This window comes from Bombina bombina, chromosome 1 (genome assembly GCF_027579735.1).
Source record: "Bombina bombina isolate aBomBom1 chromosome 1, aBomBom1.pri, whole genome shotgun sequence".
Classification (NCBI taxonomy): Eukaryota; Metazoa; Chordata; class Amphibia; order Anura; family Bombinatoridae; genus Bombina; species Bombina bombina.
The window spans coordinates 330,320,325-330,347,628 of NC_069499.1; the positions used below are offsets into that span (position 1 = coordinate 330,320,325).

Consider the following 27,304-nt stretch of genomic DNA (forward strand, 5'->3'; position numbering starts at 1 on the left):
TTATTTTAAAATAGCACCGGAGTGTGTTATTATCTCTCTGGCAGAGTTTGAAGAAGAATCTACCAGAGTTTTTGTTATGATTTTAGCCGGAGTAGTTAAGATCATATTGCTGTTTCTCGGCCATCTGAGGAGAGGTAAACTTCAGATCAGGGGACAGCGGGCAGATGAATCTGCATAGAGGTATGTAGCAGTTTTTATTTTCTGACAATGGAATTGATGAGAAAATCCTGCCATATCGATATAATGTCATGTATGTATACTTTACACTTCAGTATTCTGGGGAATGGTACTTCACTAGAATTACACTGTAAGAAATACATAAAGCTGTTTAATAACTAGAGATTATGTTTAACGTTTTTGCTGGAATGTAAAATCGTTTTCATTTACTGAGGTACTGAGTGAATAAATGTTTGGGCACTATTTTTCCACTTGGCAGTTGCTTAATCTGTTTTCTGACAGTTTCTGTTCTCCCTCACTGCTGTGTGTGAGGGGGAGGGGCCGTTTTTTGGCGCTTTTACTACGCATCAAATATTTCAGTCAGCAACTCGTATTCCCTGCATGATCCGGTTCATCTCTACAGAGCTCAGGGGTCTTCAAAACTTATTTTGAGGGAGGTAATTTCTCTCAGCAGAGCTGTGAGAATTATAGTTTGACTGAGATAAAAAACGTTTATTCTGTAATTTGTTTCCTGCTTTCAGAATTTGTTATCTTTGCTAATGGGATTAAACCTTTGCTAAAGTTGTGTTATTTACAAGGATTGAGGCTATAACTGTTTCAATTTATTAATTTTCAACTGTCATAGATCTTATGTGCTTCTTAAAGGCACAGTACGTTTTAATATTATTCTAATTGAATTGTATTTCCAAGTTACAAGTTTATTTGCTAGTGTGTTAAACATGTCTGATTCAGAGGATGATACCTGTGTCATTTGTTGCAATGCCAAAGTGGAGCCCAATAGAAATTTATGTACTAACTGTATTGATGCTACTTTAAATAAAAGTCAATCTGTACAAATTGAACAAATTTCACCAAACAACGAGGGGAGAGTTATGCCGACTAACTCGCCTCACGTGTCAGTACCTACATCTCCCGCTCAGAGGGAGGTGCGTGATATTGTAGCGCCGAGTACATCTGGGCGGCCATTACAAATCACATTACAGGATATGGCTACTGTTATGACTGAGGTTTTGGCTAAATTACCAGAACTAAGAGGTAAGCGTGATCACTCTGGGGTGAGAACAGAGTGCGCTGATAATATTAGGGCCATGTCAGACACTGCGTCACAGGTGGCAGAACATGAGGACGGAGAACTTCATTCTGTGGGTGACGGTTCTGATCCAAACAGACTGGATTCAGATATTTCAAATTTTAAATTTAAACTGGAAAACCTCCGTGTATTACTAGGGGAGGTGTTAGCGGCTCTGAATGATTGTAACACAGTTGCAATACCAGAGAAAATGTGTAGGTTGGATAAATATTTTGCGGTACCGACGAGTACTGAGGTTTTTCCTATACCTAAGAGACTTACTGAAATTGTTACTAAGGAGTGGGATAGACCCGGTGTGCCGTTCTCACCCCCTCCGATATTTAGAAAAATGTTTCCAATAGACGCCACCACAAGGGACTTATGGCAAACGGTCCCTAAGGTGGAGGGAGCAGTTTCTACCTTAGCTAAGCGTACCACTATCCCGGTGGAGGATAGCTGTGCTTTTTCAGATCCAATGGATAAAAAATTAGAGGGTTACCTTAAGAAAATGTTTGTTCAACAAGGTTTTATATTGCAACCCCTTGCATGCATTGCGCCGATCACGGCTGCAGCGGCATTCTGGATTGAGTCTCTGGAAGAGAACATTGGTTCAGCTACTCTGGACGACATTACGGACAGGCTTAGAGTCCTTAAACTAGCTAATTCATTCATTTCGGAGGCCGTAGTACATCTTACTAAACTTACGGCGAAGAATTCAGGATTCGCCATTCAGGCACGCAGGGCGCTGTGGCTAAAATCCTGGTCAGCTGATGTTACTTCTAAGTCTAAATTGCTTAATATACCTTTCAAAGGGCAGACCTTATTCGGGCCCGGGTTGAAAGAGATTATCGCTGACATTACAGGAGGTAAAGGCCATGCCCTGCCTCAGGACAAAGCCAAAGCCAAGACTAGACAGTCTAATTTTCGTTCCTTTCGTAATTTCAAAGCAGGAGCAGCATCAACTTCCTCTGCACCAAAACAGGAAGGAGCTGTTGCTCGCTACAGACAAGGCTGGAAACCTAACCAGTCCTGGAACAAGGGCAAGCAGACTAGGAAACCTGCTGCTGCCCCTAAAACAGCATGAATTGAGGGCCCCCGATCCGGGATCGGATCTAGTGGGGGGCAGACTTTCTCTCTTCGCCCAGGCTTGGGCAAGAGATGTTCAGGATCCCTGGGCGCTAGAGATAATATCTCAGGGATACCTTCTGGACTTCAAATACTCTCCTCCAAGAGAGCGATTTCATCTGTCAAGATTGTCAACAATCCTGACAAAGAAAGAGGCGTTTCTACGCTGCGTACAAGAGCTCTTGTTAATGGGAGTAATCCATCCAGTTCCACGATCGGAACAGGGACAGGGGTTTTACTCAAATCTGTTTGTGGTTCCCAAAAAAGAGGGAACTTTCAGACCAATCCTGGACTTAAAGATCCTAAACAAATTCCTAAGAGTTCCATCGTTTAAGATGGAGACTATTCGGACAATTTTACCTATGATCCAAGAGGGTCAGTACATGACCACTGTAGATTTAAAAGATGCTTACCTTCACATACCGATTCACAAAGATCATTATCGGTACCTAAGGTTTGCCTTCCTAGACAGGCATTACCAGTTTGTGGCTCTTCCATTCGGATTGGCTACAGCTCCAAGAATCTTCACAAAGGTTCTGGGTGCTCTTCTGGCGGTACTAAGACCGCGGGGAATCTCGGTAGCTCCATACCTAGACGACATTCTGATACAAGCTTCAAGCTTTCAAACTGCCAAGTCTCATACAGAGTTAGTGCTGGCATTTCTAAGGTCACATGGATGGAAGGTGAACGAAAAGAAAAGTTCACTCGTTCCACTCACAAGAGTTCCCTTCCTGGGGACTCTTATAGATTCTGTAGAAATGAAGATTTACCTGACAGAGGACAGGCTAACAAGACTTCAAAGTGCTTGCCGCACCCTTCATTCCATTCAACACCCGTCAGTGGCTCAATGCATGGAGGTAATCGGCTTAATGGTAGCGGCAATGGACATAGTACCCTTTGCACGCTTACACCTCAGACCACTGCAACTGTGCATGCTAAGTCAGTGGAATGGGGATTACTCAGACTTATCCCCTTCTCTGAATCTGGATCAAGAGACCAGAAATTCTCTTCTATGGTGGCTTTCTCGGCCACATCTGTCCAGGGGGATGCCATTCAGCAGACCAGACTGGACAATTGTAACAACAGACGCCAGCCTTCTAGGTTGGGGTGCCGTCTGGAATTCTCTGAAGGCTCAGGGACAATGGAGTCAGGAGGAGAGTCTCCTGCCAATAAACATTCTGGAATTGAGAGCAGTTCTCAATGCCCTCCTGGCTTGGCCCCAGTTGACAACTCGGGGGTTCATCAGGTTTCAGTCGGACAACATCACGACTGTAGCTTACATCAACCATCAGGGAGGGACAAGAAGCTCCCTAGCTATGATGGAAGTATCAAAGATAATTCGCTGGGCAGAGTCTCACTCTTGCCACCTGTCAGCAATCCACATCCCGGGAGTGGAGAACTGGGAGGCGGATTTCTTAAGTCGTCAGACTTTTCATCCGGGGGAGTGGGAACTTCATCCGGAGGTCTTTGCCCAAATACTTCGACGTTGGGGCAAACCAGAGATAGATCTCATGGCGTCTCGACAGAACGCCAAGCTTCCTTGTTACGGGTCCAGATCCAGGGATCCAGGAGCAGTCCTGATAGATGCTCTGACAGCACCTTGGGACTTCAGGATGGCTTACGTGTTTCCACCCTTCCCGTTGCTTCCTCGATTGATTGCCAGAATCAAACAAGAGAGAGCATCAGTGATTCTAATAGCACCTGCGTGGCCACGCAGGACTTGGTATGCAGACCTGGTGGACATGTCATCCTGTCCACCTTGGTCTCTACCTCTGAAACAGGACCTTCTGATACAGGGTCCCTTCAAACATCAAAATCTAACTTCTCTGAAGCTGACTGCTTGGAAATTGAACGCTTGATTTTATCAAGACGTGGGTTTTCTGAGTCAGTTATTGATACCTTAATACAGGCTAGGAAACCTGTTACCAGAAAGATTTACCATAAGATATGGCGTAAATACCTATATTGGTGTGAATCCAAAGGTTACTCTTGGAGTAAGGTTAGGATTCCTAGGATATTGTCTTTTCTACAAGAAGGTTTAGAAAAGGGTTTATCTGCTAGTTCATTAAAGGGACAGATCTCAGCTCTGTCCATTCTGTTACACAAACGTCTGTCAGAAGTTCCTGACGTCCAGGCTTTTTGTCAGGCTTTGGCCAGGATTAAGCCTGTGTTTAAAACTGTTGCTCCACCATGGAGTTTAAACCTTGTTCTTAATGTTTTACAGGGCGTTCCGTTTGAACCCCTTCATTCCATTGATATAAAGTTGTTATCTTGGAAAGTTCTATTTTTAATGGCTATTTCCTCGGCTCGAAGAGTCTCTGAATTATCAGCCTTACATTGTGATTCTCCTTATTTGATTTTTCATTCGGATAAGGTAGTCCTGCGTACTAAACCTGGGTTCTTACCTAAGGTAGTTACTAACAGGAATATCAATCAAGAGATTGTTGTTCCTTCTTTATGCCCAAATACTTCTTCAAAGAAGGAACGTCTACTGCACAACCTGGATGTAGTCCGTGCTCTAAAATTTTACTTACAGGCAACTAAGGAATTTCGACAAACGTCTTCTCTGTTTGTCATTTACTCTGGGCAGAGGAGAGGTCAAAAAGCTTCCGCTACCTCTCTTTCTTTTTGGCTTCGTAGCATAATTCGTTTAGCTTATGAGACTGCTGGACAGCAGCCTCCTGAAAGAATTACAGCTCATTCTACTAGAGCTGTGGCTTCCACTTGGGCCTTCAAGAATGAGGCCTCTGTTGAACAGATTTGCAAGGCTGCAACTTGGTCTTCGCTTCATACTTTTTCCAAATTTTACAAATTTGACACTTTTGCTTCATCTGAGGCTATTTTTGGGAGAAAGGTTCTTCAGGCAGTGGTTCCTTCTGTATAAAGAGCCTGCCTATCCCTCCCGTCATCCGTGTACTTTTGCTTTGGTATTGGTATCCCAGAAGTAATGATGACCCGTGGACTGATCACACTTAACAGAAGAAAACATAATTTATGCTTACCTGATAAATTCCTTTCTTCTGTAGTGTGATCAGTCCACGGGCCGCCCTGTTTTTAAGGCAGGTAAATATTTTTTAATTTATACTCCAGTCACCACTTCACCCTTGGCTTTTCCTTTCTCGTTGGTCCTTGGTCGAATGACTGGGAGTGACGTAGAGGGGAGGAGCTATATGCAGCTCTGCTGGGTGAATCCTCTTGCACTTCCTGTTGGGGAGGAGTAATATCCCAGAAGTAATGATGACCCGTGGACTGATCACACTACAGAAGAAAGGAATTTATCAGGTAAGCATAAATTATGTTTTTTAAATTAGCGGGCAGAATTAGGCTCGCAAGGGCGCAAAATGCCAAACTATATTGCGTCATTTTTGGCGCAAGATTTTTTTGGTGCGAAGTTACGTTCGATGACGCAAATTCGTCATTTCTGGCGTCTTTGTCGACGCTGAGTCCTTTCACAAGGTTGCGTCTTCAATGACGCGAGTGTGTCATTTCCGGATGTTGTTAGTGCCAAAAAAAAAATTCTCTGTTTGTGCGTCATACTTGGCGCCAAATATTTTCATTATTTTAAACCCCATTCCTATATGCCTCTTGCCTTTTTTCTCTATCAGAGGGCTATGCTGTTTGCATTTTTTTCCCATTCCTGAAACTGCCATGTAAGGAAATTGATAATTTTGCTTTATATGTTGTTTTTTTTTCTCTTACATTTGCAAGATGTCTCAATCTGATCCTGTCTCAGAAATCACTGCTGGAATCCTGCTGACTGATAACAGTTCTACCAAAGCGAAATACATTTGTTGTAATCTTGTTGAGATTATATCTCCAGCTGTGGTTTGTAATAATTTGTCATGATAAACTTTTACATGCAGAGAATGTGTCCATCAGTAATAGTACATTATCTGTTGCTGTTCTTTTAACATCTAATGTACTAGATATACCTGTGAATTTATAAGAATTTATTGCTGATTCTATTCAGAAGGCTTTGTCTGCCATTCCGCCTTGTAATAAATGTAAAGGTCTTTTAAAACTTCTCATAAAGTTGATGAAATTTCGAATGACCTGAATTAGTGAATTATCCTCCTCTGATGAGGATCTATCTGATTCAGAAGATCCTCCCTCAGATATTGACACTGACAAATCTACTTATTTATTTTAAATGGACTACATTCGTTCTTTGTTAAAGAAGTGTTGATTATATTGGATATTGAAGAGACTAGTCCTCTTGATATTTGTTTAAATTTTGTTTATAAACCTCCTGTGGTTTTTCCTGATGCTATTTCTGATATGTTTTCTAAGGAATGGAATAGGCCTGGTACTTCTTTTATTCCTTCTTTAAGGTTTTAAAAATTGTATTCTTTGCCAGCAGTTAGATTGGAGTTTTGGGAAAAGATCCCTAAAGTTGATGGGGCTATCTCTACTCTTGCTAAACGTACTACTATTCCTATGGAAGATAGTATTTCTTTTAAGATCCTTTAGATTGGAAACTTGTATCTTATCTAATGAAAGTTTATTTATTTTCAGGTCTTTTTCTTAGGCCTGCAATTTCTTTGGCTGTTGTTGCAGCTGCTTCAACCTTTTGGTTGGAAACTTTAGCGCAACAAGTATCGGATCATGATTTGTCTAGCATTGTTAACTTGATTCAACATGCTAATAATTTCATTTGTGATGCCATTTTTGGATATTATCAAAATTGATGTTAAATCTATGTCTTTAGCTATTTTAGCTAGAAGAGCTTTGTGGCTTAAATCTTGGAATGCTGATATGACTTCTAAGTCCAGATTGCTATCACAGTTGGATTCAATAATTTCAACTGTCACTGAGGGGGAGGGAGTTTTTTTGCCTCAAGATAAAGATCTAAGGGTAAATCTAAACTTCTAACCGTTTTCGTTCTTAAATAAGGAACAGAAATCTAATTCTTCCCCAAGGAATCTGTTTCCAATTGGAAGCCTTCTTCAAATTGGAATAAATCCAAGCCATTTAAGAGATCAAAGACAGCCCCCAAGTCCACATGAAGGTGCGGCTCTTATTCCAGCTCATCTGGTAGGGGGCAGATTAAGATTTTTCTAAGATGTTTGAATCAATTCGGTCCAAAATCATTGGATTCAGAATATTGTCTCTCAGGGGTACAGAATAGGATTCACAGTAAGACCACCTGTGAGAAGATTTTTTTCTCTCTCACGCATTCCAGCAAACCCAGTAAAGGCTCAGGCTTTCCTGAAGTGTGTTTCAGACCTGGAGTTATCTGGGGTAATTATGCCAGTTCCGTTTCAGGAACAGGGTCTGGGTTTTTTTTCAAAACTATTCATTGTCCCAAAGGAAGAAAATTCATTCAGACCAGTTTTGGATCTAAAATTTTTTAATCGATATGTAAGAGTACCAACTTTCAAAATGGTGACTATAAGGTCTATTCTGCCTTTTGTTCAGCATTATATGCCCACAATAGACTTCCAGGATGCTTATCTTCATATTCCGATTCATCCAGATTGCTATCAGTTTCTGAGATTCTCTTTTTTAGACAAGCATTACCAATTTGTTGCTCTTCCTTTTTGGCCTAGCGACAGCTCTAGGAATCGTTTCAAAGGTTCTCGGTGTCCTCTCTGTTATCAGAGAGCGGGGTGTTGCAGTGTTTACTTATTTGGACGATATCTTGGTACTTGCTCAGTCTTTACGTTCTGCAGAATCTCACATGAATCAACTATTGTTGTTTCTTCATAGACATGGTTGGAGGATCAATTTACCAAAAAGTTCCTTGATTCCTCAGACAAGGGTCACCTTTTTAGGTTTCCAGATAGAATCAGTATCCATGACTCTAACAGACAAGAGACAATTTAAATTGGTTTCAGCTTGTCGGAACCTTCAGTCTCTATTATTCACTTCAGTAGCTATGTGCATGGAAGTTTTAGGTCTCATGACTGCAGCATTGGACGCGATTCTCTTTGCTCATTTTCATATAAGACCGTGCTGGGATTATACATGGATATCACAATTAATATCCTTAAATCCCAAAGTTCGACTATCTCTGACTTGGTGGTTAGATCACCATCGTATAGTTCTAGGGGCCTCTTTGGTTCATCTAGCCTGAACTGTGATCACAACAAATGCAAGTCTTTTCAGGTTGGGGAGCTGTTTGGGGATCTCTGGGAGCACAAGGGGTTTGGAAATCTCAAGAGGCGAGAATACCAATCAATATTTTGGAACTCCGTGCAATTGTTAGGGCTCTTCAGGCTTGACCTCTGTTGAAGAGAGAACCATTCATTTGCTTTCAGACAGACAATATCACAGCTGTGGTATATGCCAATCATCAGGGTGGGACTCACAGTCCCCTAGCTATGAAAGAAGTATCTTGAATACTTTCTTGGGTGGAATCCAGCTCTTGTCTTATTTCTGTGGTACATATCCCAGGTGTAGACAATTGGGAAGCGGATTATCTCAGCCATCAGACTTTACATCCGGGGGAGTGGTCTCTCCATCCAGAGGTGTTTTCTCAGATTGTTCAGATGTGGGATCTTCCAGAAATAGATCTGATGGCTTCTCATCTAAACAAGAAACTTCCCAGGTACCTGTCCAGGTCCAGGGATCTTCAGGCGGAAGCAGTGGATGCGTTGACACTTCCTTGGTGTTACCAACCTGCTTATATTTTCCCGCCTCTAGTTCTTCCACGAGTGATATCCAAAATCATCATGGAACAGTCGTTTGTATTGCTGATAGCTCCAGCATGGCCTCACAGGTTTTAGTATGCGGATCTTGTTTGGATGTCCAGTTGCCAACCCATTAAGGTTGGATCTTCTGTCTCAAGGTCCGTTTTTCCATCAGGATTTCAAATCATTAAATTAAATTTGAAGGTATGGAAATTGAACGCCTAGTGCTTAGTCATAGAGGTTTCTCTGACTCAGTGATTAATACTATGTTACAGGCTTGTAAATCTGTTTCTAGAAAGATTTATCGAATTTGGAAGACTTATTTTCATGGTTTTCTTTTCAGGAAGACTTCTAGTCTATTTGTTATCTTTTCTGGTTCTATGAAAGGTCAGAAGGCTTCTGCCGTTTCCTTGGCTTCGTGGTTAAAGCTTTTGATTCATCAAGCTTATTTGGGGTAGGGTCAAGCCCCGCCTTAGAGAATTATAGCTCATTTTATTAGATCAGTCTCCACTTTGTGGGCTTTAAGTATCAACCTGGTCTTCTTTGCATACATTTACTAAATTCTACCGTTTTGATGTATTCGCTTCTTCGAAAGCAGTTTTTGGTAAAGTTCTTCAGGCAGAAGTTTCAGTTTGATTCTTCTGCTTATGTTTTTTAAGTTTTTTTCTTTTCATTTAATGAGAATTAACTTATATTTTGGGTTGTGGATTATTATTTTTTTTAGCGAAAAATGGCTGTTTTTATTTTTTATCCCTCCCTCTCTATTGACTCTTGCGTGGAGTTCCACATCTTGGGTATTGCTATCCCATACGTCACTAGCTCATGGACTCTTGCCAATTACATGAAAGAAAACATAATTTATGTAAGAACTTACCTGATAAATTTATTTCTTTCATATTGGCAAGAGTCCATGAGGCCCACCCTTTTTGTCGTGGTTATGATTTTTTGTATAAAGCACAATTATTTCCAAATTCCTTTGTTGATGCTTTTTACTCCTTTCTTTATCACCCCACTTCTTGGCTATTCGTTAAACTGAATTGTGGGTGTGGTGAGGGGTTTGTTTATAGGCATTTTGAGGTTTGGGAAACTTTGCCCCTCCTGGTAGAATTGTATATCCCATACGTCACTAGCTCATGGACTCTTGCCAATATGAAAGAAATTAATTTATCAGGTAAGTTCTTACATAAATTATGTTTTTTCTCTCAAGACCAAGGCGGAGACGCTGCTACTATTAGTCACACTTGAAGGGCCGTGTTCCTGTTCCACGGTTTACTTAATCATAATGTACTGTAACTCATTTGTTTCCTGTAAAGTGCTATCTTGCGGAACTTATAAAATAATTTATTGGGTCTCAGTGAGGCTCCTTTAGTATCTTGGAATCGAGGGTTAATATCTCCTGAGGGGGATTATTGAACAGGGTTTTTTTTAATCATGTTTGTTATGTTATTCAATCTGCTTATGTGTAGTGTTACTGGGCTCCTGGCTTGGAACATAAGGGCCTTTGGAAGTGACGCAACCTTATGGTTGGGCGCGCTTTTTTTGGACTATATGGTTCACCTTGTGACTGGGCTTGTTACAATCTGGTCTTCCATTTCCGCATTCCTGACCATGTGGCGACGGAAAAATTCTGGTCTGCCAGTATCTGGTTCATAGGAGGTGGTGAGTTCCCCGGCCATTGTGGGTGTCCGGTGCCGTTTAGATTTTGTTTTCTTAAAGTCCATATTATTATATTCTCTATCCAGTTATGGAGGATTCTGATGCTGAGACTGTTCAAATTTCAGATTCTTTGACTTGTGAAGAATGCGAATTGGCCCCGTTGACACAGGTCAATCAGTTATGTTCTATATGCCGTATTAGAGCGCCCTGTTCCTCGGGCTCGGGGAATCAAGGGACCGCTGAGCCATCCGCTTCTGGCGGTTCTGTCCTCTGAGAGGCGAGTTCCCTACTGCTCGCTACTACTACACGTGCGGGTAACCCAGATTATGTTTATCCCTCCTTGCAGGGCTGCTTGTTCCCCCCGGAGGTTGCAGCATGTTTTCGCTTTCACATATTTTTGGCGATTATGCGTCTGCAAAGTCCAGCTGTTTATTTGCGTTTGTGCTCGTTCCCTATTGTACCGGGTCTCTCGACCTTGGGTAGGCCTATACAGTTCCCTGCGGGTGTAGCTGTCCCTTAGTGTTGTGCCTTTCGTTACAGGATAGTGCGTCTTCACGTTTTACTCAGACACGTTTTTGAGTTATTAGAAGACCCTATCCTACGGATATAGGAATCCGCAATATTCTACTTCGAATGGCTCACCTAATTAGACATGAGGGGATGACATAATCTCCTGATTGTCGGTTTATTGAGATCCTTCCTAGTTTTGTTGGAAGATCAGGGTTCCGTTTGGCTAGTCCTGCGGGTATGCCTGCTTTTTTTAACCTACAGGTTGCCTTATATTTTCTTTTATCCGGTTAGGATATCTTTTATTTTTTTATTATGTTTCCTTCAGGAACTTTCTCTGGGATCGATCCTCGCTGTTTACTTCTGCGGAAATTAGTTACGGGACATGTTAGTCCTATGTTTGTCTGTTTTTCTCTTCCCCTTTTGAGGGAGGATTTAGGCAGCTTGACATTTATGACTCTGTCTGTAGGCTGGTCCTGCTTGGGTTTAGTTCTTCTGTCTCGTGGTTTGTTCAGACACCTGGCGCCTGTTCTGTGTGGCTGGGCCGGTTGAGGCGCTGAGTGCTCTCTGTCTTAGAGTTTTTTGCAATCTGATATCTTGTTTGGCTGCTTTTTACTTTTCAGCAAGTATTTTCCTTCTGTGTCATCCTGAAGATGACTGGGTGTTCTTGACTCAGGTGTTTACCTCGTCTAGGTCTGCTACATGCATTAGGTGTTGAATACTTCTGTATTCTAAGTTTTGATGTTTTGAGGACTCTGACTTCAGTTGTCTTTTTAAGTGCTGTCACACTATGTTGAGAGGAAAATTTTCTCTGTTCTGATACCCGGTCCTAAATCTTGTGGTTTTTGTTTGGTCTGGGCATTGCCTCCCCTTGTTTGTCGGGACCCATTTGGGTCTTTGTGAGCTAAGCTCGTTCTGGAAGGTCTTCTTTTTTTTGGAATTTGTGGTGACCTTTCGGTTTCCCTTTGGTTCTTTCTTGCCCTAATCCTTTGGGAGTTTTTGGGCTGGTGTTGCCTTCACTAGTGAGGGGTGTGTGGTTGGGGACCGACTGCTGGACGACAGTATCTCCTGGAGTACTGTTGGCTCAGTTGAGTCTGATTTTGCGGTCTCTAGCTGGGCTTCCGGGCTATATGTGGGTCCTTGGGGCCTTTTCTTTCAATTTTTCTTGGCTTCGGACAAAGCGGGGTTTTGTTGGGTAGTGGTTTCAGGCCTGGTGCCTTCAGAATGGGCTGCCTCTTGTACCCTCCCGTCTTGGCATTCAGTGCCCTCTATAGCTTGAGTATTGTTTTCGCAAAAGTAATGAATACAGCTGTGGACTCTTTCCATTTATGAAGAAAAACTTAAATTATGCTTACCTGATAATTTTATTTTCTTCTGGTGGAAAGAGTCCACAGCTCCCCACCCATTTTTTTTTTGTGGGGGTCTGTATTTTTATTCTTCTAGTAACTTTTTACCATGATATTTCTTCTTCTGTTCCTTGTTCCTCGGTAGAATGACTGGAGGATGAGGGGAGTGGGAGGAGTATTTAAGCCTTTGGCTGGGGTGTCTTTGCCTCCTCCTGGTGGCCAGGTTCTTATTTCCCAAAAGTAATGAATGCAGATGTGGACTCTTTCCATCTGAAGAAAATAAAATTATCAGGTAAGCATAATTTAAGTTTTTAAGTTACCTGAGTAACTTCTGCTTTGTCTGCAAATAATTTCTTTAACAATGAGACATTATGTTGTGCTACAAACTGTTGAATTAGGAGACTGTGTCACTATTAGATTTTGAAAAATAAAATGATTTGGTATGGTATTAAATATCGTATATCCTACTTATGTTTTTTATCAGATGGATGTTTTAGAGAACTTTCTCACTGGGCATGAAGATGATCTTCTTTCCTTCACTAGTTCAGAACTCGAGGTCTGTTCTTTCACTTATTTGTGGCATTATGGCATTAGGTAATTCAGTAACTTTCACTAACTGACATATTTGTTTTATGAATGAAGAAATAAAATGATATAGTAGGGAAAAAACCCAAAATGTGCATGAGAGTTTTTCCATTTTAAAGGAATACAGTTTTGCAATATGCTTGCATTAGTCAGACTCCTTGAGCAGGCAGAGTTTGAATTAGGGTACATAGGGTATGCACTAGATATGTGCACATATGCTGCTGAAACTCTTAACTTTTACTAGAATCATTTTTGCTACTACAAATATATTGCAAACCTGCTTCTGAAAATACTGAAATGAACATCCCTTTAAATTACCAGTGTTTAATTATGTACTTTGAATTTAATGGGATAATTAAATCTTAAATGTCAGCATTTGTTTTTATTAGAGCAGGGTTTTCATCCAGGCTATCACAGATAATTGGGGATAATGGTGCTTTTCTATTTTTTTCTTTTTTGGTAATTATATTCTTCTTTTTTTGGCATCTAGAAATGTGTACGTTTGTTGTCTGATAAAGTACAAGCAGAAAAAGACCATCTTGAACAAGTGAAATCTGAGGTGCTCAATCTGCAGAGAGAGGCAACAGAAAGGTTTGATTAACAGCATAAGATATTTCAGGAAACAATCTGTGTGTGATCTCAATTTTAAGTGACTTAAAGGATAGTCAATATCTAGTGATAACAGTAATAACTATGTCTTTAAGATGTTTAGGCTGCCATTAAGAGATGCTAGAAAATGCAGGTGCTGACGTGATATAGAAAGGAAGAAAATATACCAATAGAATATGTTGTAGGAGGAGAGCAGAAGAGGGTCCAAGACTTTAAGGGATATGATACCCAAACTTTTTCTTTCATGATTCAGAAAAAGCAACTTTTCCAATTTACTTTTAGTATAGAATTTGCTTCTTGTTGCTGCTAGTTAATGGCTGCACATATATGCCTTCTGTTATTGACTTACAGATATGCTCAGCTAGCTCCCAGTAGTGCATTGATACTTCTTCAATAAAGGATATCACGAGAATGAAGCAAAATTGACAAAATAAGTAAATTGGAAAGTTATTTAAAAATGCATGCTCTATCTGAATAATAAAAGAAACATTTTGGGTTTCATGTCACTTTAATGCTATTATAGTAAAAAAAAAAAAAAATCTAATCCATTAGAGCATGACATTTTTAAAGGACCATAATATACTTTAGGCTCTATACTACTGTGTTTTTAACGCCCACAAAGTAATAAGAGGCACCATTTGAAGGGCATTTGTGTCTTGGGCCTGTATTTTGTTAAAGGGACAGTCTAGACCCAATACATAATTTTGATTACTTATTGTTACATACCATAGAAGCATCCTGCAACTGGGTCCCACTTATATAGGCTTGTAAGAAGTACATTAAACATTTCATTATTTATTGTTAGGAGCTGAAAATGGCCACCAAGCTTCGCCCACCTTTTGCATGAATTTTGATATGTTAAGTTTCTCCAATCATGATAGACTCTTAAATATGTTTTCCTACTCTCACATGCTGATTTGTGCATGGGCAATTTGAAATTGCTAACTGAAAATATTAAACCTGCACTGCTAAACTATCATACAAGAAAACCGCTAACTGGACAAGAAAAAAGCTGTTTACATTTAAATACGTTAACACTTAAAGTAGTCCATCAAAATGACCTAGAGACCCCTTATGACCCCTTGTTATAAAGCCTATAATCCCCTCTTTCAATGAAAAAAAGCCCTATACCTCTGAAATTCCCAGCAGTGAAGGGGTCAATCAGTTAGCTGTTAATTGTAAAATGTATTGGAGTGCAGTGATTATCCTCCCAACTACCACCACCCTGATCCCTCCCAAACAGCTCTTTTCCCTCACCCTTCCCAATGGTCGTCATAATCTTTTACCATCTTAGAAACTGGCTGCCAGTCTGAGAGTAAACAGGCAGTTGTGTGGTTGTTTTTTTAAAGCTATAATTACACAAGCGCATCCCGACTCAAGAGTAGTACAATTTATTATGTTAAAACACACACACAACTATGTTGCACTTACAAGATGAAACTTCTCTAAAGCATAAAAACACTATTGTGGAAATTCACAGTCTCCTTGGCAGCTGTCGTACGATATGTTGCAATCGTGTCCCCAATCCCCTGCGGGTATCCGTTGGTCCGTAAGTTCTTAGTGTTTCACAGTGGTAGGATGGTAAAAGATAACAGAATGTCCGTAGCTGAATTCCTACGTGTTTCATCTGCTCTATCACAGACTTTTTCAAGGGCAGCTGTAAACTAAATTAACCGTCATCCATATACAGCTAATTTAGTTTACAGTGTAAAAAGTGGACCTTCCACAATAGTGTGTTGCTATGCTTTATCCAATTAACGACCAACGCCATACCCTGGACTTCTCTCTGTCGCGATCTCGCTAAACATAGCGAGATTGCTCTATTTCTGCATGCCCCATGAGTGGGGCACTGCAGAAATAGAGCTGCAGAGTTACCGATGCAAAGAGGGCCACTTCCAACAGCGGTGGTGCCAATTGTTGGTGGGTGGGATGGAGCGTAAGGAGGGAGGCGGGTGGGCGGCCCATCGCTGGAGGTAGGTGGGAGTGGTTGGACCACTACGCTACAGAAAAAAAAGTGTAGAGCGGCAGTGAGTGGGAAGGGGGGGAGGAGGGGAAAGTAGGTTACTATAGTGGAAAGTGGGGTAGAGGGTGGGAAAGTGATCTATGAGGGGGGTGTGGTAATGAGGGGGGGGCAGCTACACTACAGAAAAAAAGTTTTCATTTGCCAAATAAAATTATAGCAAACTGGGTACTGACAGACAGCTGCCAGTACCTAAGATGGCGGCTAATAGGTAAAGGGGGGAGGTTTAGATAGCTGTTTGAGGGGGGGATCAGGGAGGTTGAGGGTTAAGGGGAGATCCTACATTGCAAAAAATATATTTAAAAAAAAAATATATAAAAAAAAGCCTTTTTTATTTTAGAAAGTCTGCCAGTACTTAAGATGGGGGCGACCATTGTGGGGGAGGGAAGAGAGCTGTTTCAGGTGGGAGGGTAACCTATACACTAAAGCTAAAATTAACCCTACAAGCTACCTAATTAACCCCTTCACTGGTGGGCATAATACAAGTGTGGTGTGCAGCTGCATTTAGCGGCCTTCTAATTACCAAAAAGCAATGCCAAAGCCATATTCTGAACAAAGGGGATCCCAGAGAAACATTTATAACCATTTGTGCCATGATTGCACAGGCTTTTTGTAAATAATTTCAGTGAGAAAGTTAAAATTTTTTGTTTTATTTGATCTCAGTTGGCGGTGAAATGGTGGCATGAAATATACTAAATATATAAAAAAAAAAAAAAAGGCTGGGGGCGTGTATGAACCACAGCCATGTTAAGACGCTGAAATAGTAAGCTCTGCTGAATCCAAGACTATTATACTGAATATCTTATTCAAAAAGTGCCTTCCTACACAAAAAGTGGTGAATATCAATTGAGAAGGAAACTGAGTTAAGCCAGCTGCAAGGAATATACGATACTGGCTAAACTACCGACTATCACCAATGAGTGAAATGCTTATAGATACCAGCAAAGTTACTAACATTCCATGATGGAGATCATTGCAGTGTCCTTACTACAACTGATGGCTTACTAGATGGAGAGACATTTTGACTCCCTCATGAGAATCTGTGGCCGATCCAGAGGAGCAAATAATGTGAGATGGGTAGCATTCCACTGTTGAGTACTAGCTCTAGTTATTTTATGGACTCTGAGAAACTGATCCCCGGCGATGTGGCCGATCGCTGGGGAACATCAAGCTCGGGCTGAACGTGAGTTGAAATTTAAAGCTAAAGCTTGCACGCAACCAGACAGAGTTTTTATTGTCCCTAGCTCCTACCCAGACATTCTGGACTTAAGCAAATACAAGACAGATGCTAGCTCAGCATTAAACACTAAACATGGGACAACAATTGAGAAATACCTACACTCTTGTATTCTATACTGATAACAGCTCCCTGACCCTTTGGCCTACCTCAAAAGGAACTATATTGATCACAGACGCAGATCCTATTTTAACACTTCTCCCTTGCTGCATAGGCTAGTAAAGGGAGCTGACTTCTGGGTCTGGGAAGGAGAACTACCTTACTACATCAGGCTGAGATACCAGCAGATCTTCCATATTATGTGGAAAGTATTTTATTGTTATTTTATAACAAATGTGTACAACAATAATATGAGCATAAACTTGACATGTCAAAATGTTACAAACAATATAGCGACAGGTGGTTGAGTACCCCGCATATCTATTAAGATTCCCCAACCATGGCAACAACCATTTCTTCTGTTATGTGTGATCAGTCCACGGGTCATCATTACTTCTGGGATATAACTCCTCCCCAACAGGAAATGCAAGAGGATTCACCCAGCAGAGCTGCATATAGCTCCTCCCCTCTACGTCAGTCCCAGTCATTCTCTTGCACCCAACGACTAGATAGGATGTGTGAGAGGACTATGGTGATTATTCTTAGTTTTTATGACTTCAATCAAAAGTTTGTTATTTTAAAATAGCACCGGAGCGTGTTATTACTTCTCTGGCAGAGTTTGAGGAAGAATCTGTCAGAGTTTTTTACTATGATTTTAACCGGAGTAGTTAAGATCATATTGCTGTTCTCGGCCATCTGAGGGAGGTAAAGGCTTCAGATCAGGGGACAGCGGGCAGATGAATCTGCATTGAGGTATGTAGCAGTTTTTATTTTCTGAATGGAATTGATGAGAAAATCCTGCCATACCGTTAAAATGACATGTATGTATACACTTCAGTATTCTGGGGATGGTATTTCACCGGAACTACTCTGTTAAAGGTCACTAATCCTTTTTAATAACTATTTATCATGTTAAACGTTTTTGCTGGAATGTAGAATCGTTTACATTGCTGAGGTACTGTGTGAATAAATATTTGGGCATTATTTTCCACTTGGCAGTTTTTTTGCTTTAATTGTGACAGTTTCGTTTCTCTTCACTGCTGTGTGGGAGAGGGAGGGGCCGTTTTTGGCGCTCTTTGCTACGCATCAAAAAATACCAGTCAGTTACTTTTATTTTTCCTGCATGATCCGGTTCATCTCTGATAGATCTCAGGGGTCTTCAAACTTCTTTGAAGGGAGGTAAATTCTCTCAGCAGAGCTGTGAGAATTCTTATAGTGACTGTGAATAAAAACGTTGCTTTGTATTTTTTATGTCAAATTTAATTATTGTTATTTTACTAATGGGAACAAACCTTTGCTAAAAGTTTTGTTATTTTAAAGTTTGATGCTATAACTGTTTTTCAGTTCATTATTTCAACTGTCATTTAATCGTTAGTACCTCTTTGAGGCACAGTACGTTTTTTTGCTAAAAAAGATTATAACCAAGTTGTAAGTTTTTTTTTTTTTTGCTAGTGTGTTAAACATGTCTGACTCAGAGGAAGATATCTGTGTCATTTGTTCCAATGCCAAGGTGGAGCCCAATAGAAATTTATGTACTAACTGTATTGATGCTACTTTAAATAAAAGTCAATCTGTACAATGTGAACAAATTTCACCAAACAGCGAGGGGAGAGTTATGCCGACTAACTCGCCTCACGCGGCAGTACCTGCATCTCCCGCCCGGGAGGTGCGTGATATTTTGGCGCCTAGTACATCTGGGCGGCCATTACAGATAACATTACAAGATATGGCTACTGTTATGACTGAAGTTTTGTCTAAATTACCAGAACTAAGAGGCAAGCGTGATCACTCTGGGGTGAGAACAGAGTGCGCTGACAATGCTAGGGCCATGTCTGATACTGCGTCACAGCTCGCAGAGCATGAGGACGGAGAGCTTCATTCTGTGGGTGACGGTTCTGATCCAAACAGATTGGACTCAGATATTTCAAATTTTAAATTTAAATTGGAGAACCTCCGTGTATTACTAGGGGAGGTCTTAGCAGCTCTCAACGATTGTAACACCGTTGCAATACCAGAGAAACTGTGTAGGTTGGATAAATACTTTGCGGTACCGGCGAGTACTGACGTTTTTCCTATACCTAAGAGACTAACTGAAATTGTTACTAAGGAGTGGGATAGACCCGGTGTGCCGTTCTCACCCCCTCCAATATTTAGAAAGATGTTTCCAATAGACACCACCACTCGGGACTTATGGCAAACGGTCCCCAAGGTGGAGGGAGCAGTTTCTACTTTAGCTAAGCGTACCACTATCCCGGTGGAGGATAGCTGTGCTTTCTCAGATCCAATGGATAAAAAATTAGAGGGTTACCTTAAGAAAATGTTTGTTCAACAAGGTTTTATATTACAACCCCTTGCATGTATCGCGCCGATTACGGCTGCGGCAGCATTTTGGATTGAGTCGCTTGAAGAGAACCTTAGTTCATCTACGCTAGACGACATTACGGACAGGCTTAGAGTCCTTAAACTAGCTAATTCCTTCATTTCGGAGGCCGTAGTACATTTAACCAAACTTACGGCTAAGAACTCAGGATTCGCCATACAGGCACGTAGGGCGCTGTGGCTAAAATCCTGGTCAGCTGATGTTACTTCTAAGTCCAAATTACTTAATATACCTTTCAAGGGGCAGTCTTTATTTGGGCCCGGTTTGAAAGAGATTATCGCTGACATTACAGGAGGTAAGGGCCACGCCCTACCTCAAGACAAAGCCAAAGCTAAGGCTAGACAGTCTAATTTTCGTCCCTTTCGGAACTTCAAAACAGGAGCAGCATCAACCTCCACTGCACCAAAACAGGAAGGAGCTGTTGCTCGTTACAGGCAAGGCTGGAAGCCTAACCAGTCCTGGAACAAGAGCAAGCAGGCCAGGAAACCTGCTGCTGCCCCAAAGACAGCATGAACCGAGAGCCCCCGATCCGGGACCGGATCTAGTGGGGGGCAGACTCTCTCTCTTCGCCCAGGCCTGGGCAAGAGATGTTCAGGATCCCTGGGCACTAGAGATCATATCTCAGGGATACCTTCTAGACTTCAAATTATCTCCCCCAAGAGGGAGATTTCATCTGTCAAGGTTGTCAACAAACCAGATAAAGAAAGAAGCGTTTCTACGCTGCGTACAAGATCTGTTAATAATGGGAGTGATCCATCCGGTTCCGCGGTCGGAACAAGGACAAGGGTTCTACTCAAACCTGTTTGTGGTTCCCAAAAAAGAGGGAACTTTCAGGCCAATCTTAGATTTAAAGATTCTAAACAAATTCCTAAGAGTTCCATCGTTCAAAATGGAAACTATTCGGACAATCTTACCCATGATCCAAGAGGGTCAGTACATGACCACAGTGGATTTAAAGGATGCTTACCTTCACATACCGATCCACAAAGATCATCACCGGTATCTAAGGTTTGCCTTCTTAGACAGGCACTACCAGTTTGTAGCTCTTCCATTCGGATTGGCTACGGCTCCAAGAATCTTCACAAAGGTTCTGGGTGCCCTTCTGGCGGTACTAAGACCGCGAGGGATTTCGGTAGCTCCATACCTAGACGACATTCTAATACAAGCTTCAAGCTTTCAAACTGCCAAGTCTCATACAGAGTTAGTTCTGGCATTTCTAAGGTCGCATGGATGGAAAGTGAACGAAAAGAAGAGTTCTCTTTTTCCTCTCACAAGAGTTCCATTCTTGGGGACTCTTATAGATTCTGTAGAAATGAAGATTTACCTGACAGAGGACAGGTTAACAAAGCTTCAAAATGCATGCCGTGTCCTTCATTCCATTCAACACCCGTCAGTAGCTCAATGCATGGAGGTGATCGGCTTAATGGTAGCGGCAATGGACATAGTACCTTTTGCACGCCTACACCTCAGACCTCTGCAATTATGCATGCTAAGTCAGTGGAATGGGGATTACTCAGATTTGTCCCCTACTCTGAATCTGAATCAAGAGACCAGAAATTCTCTTCTATGGTGGCTTCATCGGCCACACCTGTCCAGGGGGATGCCATTCAGCAGGCCAGACTGGACAATTGTAACAACAGACGCCAGCCTACTAGGTTGGGGCGCTGTCTGGAATTCTCTGAAGGCTCAGGGACTATGGAATCAGGAGGAGAGTCTCCTTCCAATAAACATTCTGGAATTGAGAGCAGTTCTCAATGCCCTTCTAGCTTGGCCCCAATTAACAACTCGGGGGTTCATCAGGTTTCAGTCGGACAACATCACGACTGTAGCTTACATCAACCATCAGGGAGGGACAAGAAGCTCCCTAGCAATGGTGGAAGTATCAAAGATAATTCGCTGGGCAGAGTTTCACTCTTGCCACCTGTCAGCAATCCACATCCCGGGAGTGGAGAACTGGGAGGCGGATTTCTTGAGTCGCCAGACTTTTCATCCGGGGGAGTGGGAACTTCATCCGGAGGTCTTTGCCCAAATACTTCGACGTTGGGGCAAACCAGAGATAGATCTCATGGCGTCTCGCCAGAACGCCAAACTTCCTCGCTACGGGTCCAGATCCAGGGATCCGGGAGCGGTTCTGATAGATGCTTTGACAGCACCTTGGAACTTCGGGATGGCTTATGTGTTTCCACCCTTTCCGCTGCTTCCTCGATTGATTGCCAAAATCAAGCAGGAGAGAGCATCAGTGATTCTAATAGCGCCTGCATGGCCACGCAGGACTTGGTATGCAGATCTAGTGGACATGTCATCCTGTCCGCCTTGGTCTCTACCTCTAAGACAGGACCTTCTGATACAGGGTCCATTCAAACATCAAAATCTAACTTCTCTGAAGCTGACTGCTTGGAAATTGAACGTTTGATTTTATCAAAACGTGGTTTTTCTGAGTCGGTTATTGATACCCTGATACAGGCTAGGAAGCCTGTTACCAGAAAGATTTACCATAAAATATGGCGTAAATACCTATACTGGTGCGAATCCAAACATTACTCATGGAGTAAGGTTAGGATCTCTAGGATATTGTCCTTTCTACAAGAAGGGTTAGAAAAGGGTTTATCAGCTAGTTCATTAAAGGGACAGATTTCAGCTCTGTCCATCTTGTTACACAGGCGTCTGTCAGAAAATCCAGACGTCCAGGCTTTTTGTCAGGCTTTAGCTAGGATCAAGCCTGTGTTTAAAGCTGTTGCTCCGCCATGGAGTTTAAACTTAGTTCTTAACGTTTTACAGGGTGTTCCATTTGAACCCCTTCATTCCATTGATATAAAATTGTTATCTTGGAAAGTTCTGTTTTTAATGGCTATTTCCTCGGCTCGAAGAGTCTCTGAGTTATCAGCCTTACATTGTGATTCTCCTTATCTGATTTTTCACTCAGACAAGGTAGTTCTGCGTACTAAACCTGGGTTCTTACCTAAGGTGGTCACTAACAGGAATATCAATCAAGAGATTGTTGTTCCATCCTTGTGTCCAAATCCTTCTTCAAAGAAGGAACGTCTTCTACACAATCTGGATGTAGTTCGTGCCCTCAAGTTCTACTTGCAGGCAACTAAAGATTTTCGCCAAACTTCTTCCCTGTTTGTCGTTTATTCTGGACAGAGGAGAGGTCAAAAAGCTTCTGCTACCTCTCTCTCTTTTTGGCTTCGTAGCATAATACGTTTAGCCTATGAGACTGCTGGTCAGCAGCCTCCTGAAAGAATTACAGCTCACTCCACTAGAGCTGTGGCTTCCACTTGGGCCTTTAAGAATGAGGCCTCTGTTGAACAGATTTGCAAGGCTGCAACTTGGTCTTCGCTTCATACTTTTTCCAAATTTTACAAATTTGACACTTTTGCTTCTTCGGAGGCTATTTTTGGGAGAAAGGTTCTTCAGGCAGTGGTTCCTTCTCTATAATGAGCCTGCCTATCCCTCCCGTCATCCGTGTACTTTTGCTTTGGTATTGGTATCCCAGAAGTAATGATGACCCGTGGACTGATCACACATAACAGAAGAAAACATAATTTATGCTTACCTGATAAATTCCTTTCTTCTGTTGTGTGATCAGTCCACGGCCCGCCCTGTTTTAAGGCAGGTAAATATCTTTTAAATTATACTCCAGTCACCACTTCACCCTTGGTTACTCCTTTCTCGTTGATTCTTGGTCGAATGACTGGGACTGACGTAGAGGGGAGGAGCTATATGCAGCTCTGCTGGGTGAATCCTCTTGCATTTCCTGTTGGGGAGGAGTTATATCCCAGAAGTAATGATGACCCGTGGACTGATCACACAACAGAAGAAAGGAATTTATCAGGTAAGCATAAATTATGTTTTTTTATTATCGAAAAATGACTTAATCTTCAATATTTCAAATTACCATTTGCAATTTTCTAATTTCTCTTGTTAAGTGTATCCAGTCCACGGATCATCCATTACTTGTGGGATATTCTCCTTCCCAACAGGAAGTTGCAAGAGGATCACCCACAGCAGAGCTGCTATATAGCTCCTCCCCTCATTGCCATATCCAGTCATTCTCTTGCAACTCTCAACTAAGATGGAGGTCGTAAGAGGACTGTGGTGTTTTATACTTAGTTTATTTCTTCAATCAAAAGTTTGTTATTTTTAAATGGTACCGGAGTGTACTGTTTATCTCAGGCAGTATTTAGAAGAAGAATCTGCCTGTGTTTTCTATGATCTTAGCAGAAGTAACTAAGATCCTTTGCTGTTCTCACATATTCTGAGGAGTGAGGTAACTTCAGAGGGGGAATAGCGTGCAGGTTTTCCTGTAATAAGGTATGTGCAGCTCAAATATTTTTCTAGGGCTGGAATTTGCTAGAAAATGCTGCTGATACCGAAGTAATGTAAGTAAAGCCTTAAATGCAGTGATAGCGACTGGTATCAGGCTTATTAATAGAGATTCACTCTTATAAAAGTGTATTTTAAAACGTTTGCTGGCATGTTTAATCGTTTTTTACATATGTTTGGTGATAAAACTTATTGGGGCCTAGTTTTTTCCACATGGCTGGCTTGAATTTTGCCTAGAAACAGTTCCCTGTGGCTTCCCACTGTTGTAATATGAGTGGGAGGGGCCTATTTTAGCGTTTTGTTTGCACAGCAAAAATTACAGACACAGAGATCCAGCTTCTTCCTGCATGATCCAGGACTTCTCTGAAGGGCTCAAAAGGCTTCAAAAGTCGTATTGAGGGAGGTAAAAAGCCACAGTAGAGCTGTGGCAGTTGTTGTGACTGTTTAAAAAACGTTTTTGTCATTTGTTATTACGTTTTTGGTATTAAGGGGTTAATCATCCATTTGCAAGTGGGTGCAATGCTCTGCTAACTTATTACATACACTGTAAAAATTTCGTTAGTGTAACTGCATTTTTTCACTGTTATTTCAAAATTTGGGAAAATTTGTGTTTCTTAAAGGCGCAGTAACGTTTTTTATATTGCTTGTAAACTTGTTTTAAAGTGTTTTCCAAGCTTGCTAGTCTCATTGCTAGTCTGTTTAAACATGTCTGACACAGAGGAACCTACTTGTTCATTATGTTTGAAAGCCATGGTGGAGCTCCATAGGAGAATGTGTACTAAATGTATTGATTTCACCTTAAACAGTAAAGATCAGTCTTTATCTATAAAAGAATTATCACCAGAGGGTTCTGTCGAGGCGGAAGTTATGCCGACTAACTTTCCCCACGTGTCAGACCCTTCGCCTCCCGCTCAGGGGACGCACGCTAATATGGCGCCAATTACATCAGGGACGCCCATAGCGATTACCTTGCAGGACATGGCTGCAATCATGAATAATACCCTGTCAGAGGTATTATCTAGATTGCCTGAATTAAGAGGCAAGCGCGATAGCTCTGGGGTTAGGAGAGATACAGAGCGCGCAAATACTGTTAGAGCCATGTCTGATACTGCGTCACAGTATGCAGAACATGAGGACGGAGAGCTTCAGTCTGTGGGTGACATCTCTGACTCGGGGAAACCTGATTCAGAGATTTCTAATTTTAAATTTAAGCTTGAGAACCTCCACGTATTGCTTGGGGAGGTATTAGCTGCTCTGAATGACTGTAACACAGTTGCAATTCCAGAGAAATTGTGTAGGCTGGATAGATACTATGCGGTACCGGTGTGTACTGACGTTTTTCCTATACCTAAAAGGCTTACAGAAATTATTAGCAAGGAGTGGGATAGACCCGGTGTGCCCTTTTCCCCACCTCCTATATTTAGAAAAAATTTTCCAATAGACACCACTACACGGGACTTATGGCAGACGGTCCCTAAGGTGGAGGGAGCAGTTTCTACTTTAGCAAAGCGTACCACTATCCCGGTTGAGGACAGTTGTGCTTTTTCAGATCCAATGGATAAAAAATTGGAGGGTTACCTTAAGAAAATGTTTATTCAACAAGGTTTTATTTTACAGCCCCTTGCATGCATTGCGCCTGTCACTGCTGCGGCAGCCTTCTGGTTTGAGGCCCTGGAAGAGGCCATCCAGACAGCTCCATTGAATGAAATTGACAAGCTTAGAACGCTTAAGCTAGCTAACTCATTTGTTTCTGATGCCTTTGTTCATTTGACTAAACTAACGGCTAAGAATTCTGGATTCGCCATCCAGGCGCGTAGGGCGCTATGGCTTAAATCCTGGTCAGCTGACGTGACTTCTAAATTACTCAACATTCCTTTCAAGGGGCAGACCTTATTCGGGCCTGGCTTGAAGGAAATTATTGCTGACATTACTGGAGGCAAGGGTCATACCCTTCCTCAGGACAGGGCCAAATCAAAGGCCAAACAGTCTAATTTTCGTGCCTTTCGAAATTTCAAGGCAGGAGCAGCATCAACTTCCTCCGCTTCAAAACAAGAGGGAACTGTTGCTCATTCCACACAGGCCTGGAAACCTAACCAGTCCTGGAACAAGGGCAAGCAGGCCAGAAAGCCTGCTGCTGCCCCCAAGACAGCATGAAGGAACGGCCCCCTATCCGGAAACGGATCTAGTGGGGGGCAGACTTTCTCTCTTCGCCCAGGCGTGGGCAAGAGATGTTCAGGATCCCTGGGCGTTGGAGATCATATCTCAGGGATATCTTCTGGACTTCAAAGCTTCTCCTCCACAAGGGAGATTTCATCTTTCAAGGTTATCAGCAAACCAGATAAAGAAAGAGGCATTCCTAAGCTGTGTGCAAGACCTCCTAGTAATGGGAGTGATCCATCCAGTTCCATGGACGGAACAAGGACAGGGATTTTATTCAAATCTGTTTGTGGTTCCCAAGAAAGAGGGAACCTTCAGACCAATCTTGGATCTAAAGATCTTAAACAAATTCCTCAGAGTTCCATCATTCAAAATGGAAACTATTCGGACCATCCTACCCATGATCCAAGAGGGTCAGTACATGACCACAGTGGACTTAAGGATGCCTACCTTCACATACCGATTTACAAAGATCATCATCGGTTCCTAAGGTTTGCCTTTCTAGACAGGCATTACCAATTTGTAGCTCTTCCCTTCGGGTTGGCCACTGCCCCGAGAATTTTTACAAAGGTTCTGGGCTCACTTCTGGAGGTTCTAAGACTGCGAGGCATAGCGGTGGCTCCGTATCTAGACGACATCCTGATACAGGCGTCAAGCTTTCAAATTGCCAAGTCTCATACAGAGATAGTTCTGGCATTTCTGAGGTCGCATGGGTGGAAAGTGAACGTGGAAAAGAGTTCTCTATCACCACTCACAAGAGTCTCCTTCCTAGGGACTCTTATAGATTCTGCAGAGATGAAAATTTACCTGACGGAGTCCAGGTTATCAAAACTATTAAATGCTTGCCGTGTCCTTCATTCCATTCCACGCCCGTCAGTGGCTCAGTGCATGGAAGTAATCGGCTTAATGGTAGCGGCAATGGACATAGTGCCATTTGTGCGCCTGCATCTCAGACCGCTGCAATTATGCATGCTAAGTCAGTGGAATGGGGATTACTCAGATTTGTCCCCTCTACTAAATCTGGATCAAGAGACCAGAGATTCTCTTCTCTGGTGGCTTTCTCGGGTCCATCTGTCCAAGGGTATAACCTTTCGCAGGCCAGATTGGACGATTGTAACAACAGATGCCAGCCTTCTAGGTTGGGGCACAGTCTGGAACTCCCTGAAGGCTCAGGGATCGTGGACTCAGGAGGAGAAACTCCTCCCAATAAATATTCTGGAGTTAAGAGCAATATTCAAGGCTCTTCTAGCTTGGCCTCAGTTAGCAACACTGAGGTTCATCAGATTTCAGTCGGACAACATCACGACTGTGGCTTACATCAACCATCAAGGGGGAACCAAGAGTTCCCTAGCGATGTTAGAAGTCTCAAAGATAATTCG

The 27,304-nt window shown here is 42.0% G+C and overlaps 1 protein-coding gene across 2 annotated transcripts in view; it reads left to right on the forward strand.

The window, feature by feature from the left end:
• Window positions 1–27,304, forward strand: part of LOC128645261 (uncharacterized) — a 50,089-nt gene that overhangs the window by 8,101 nt on the left and 14,684 nt on the right. For both annotated transcript variants that reach the window (XM_053698112.1, XM_053698113.1), the window contains exons 2-3: window positions 12,997–13,068; window positions 13,588–13,688. In XM_053698112.1, coding sequence (XP_053554087.1) covers window positions 12,997–13,068; window positions 13,588–13,688 — 173 coding nt within the window. The remainder of the gene's footprint in view (window positions 1–12,996; window positions 13,069–13,587; window positions 13,689–27,304) is intronic.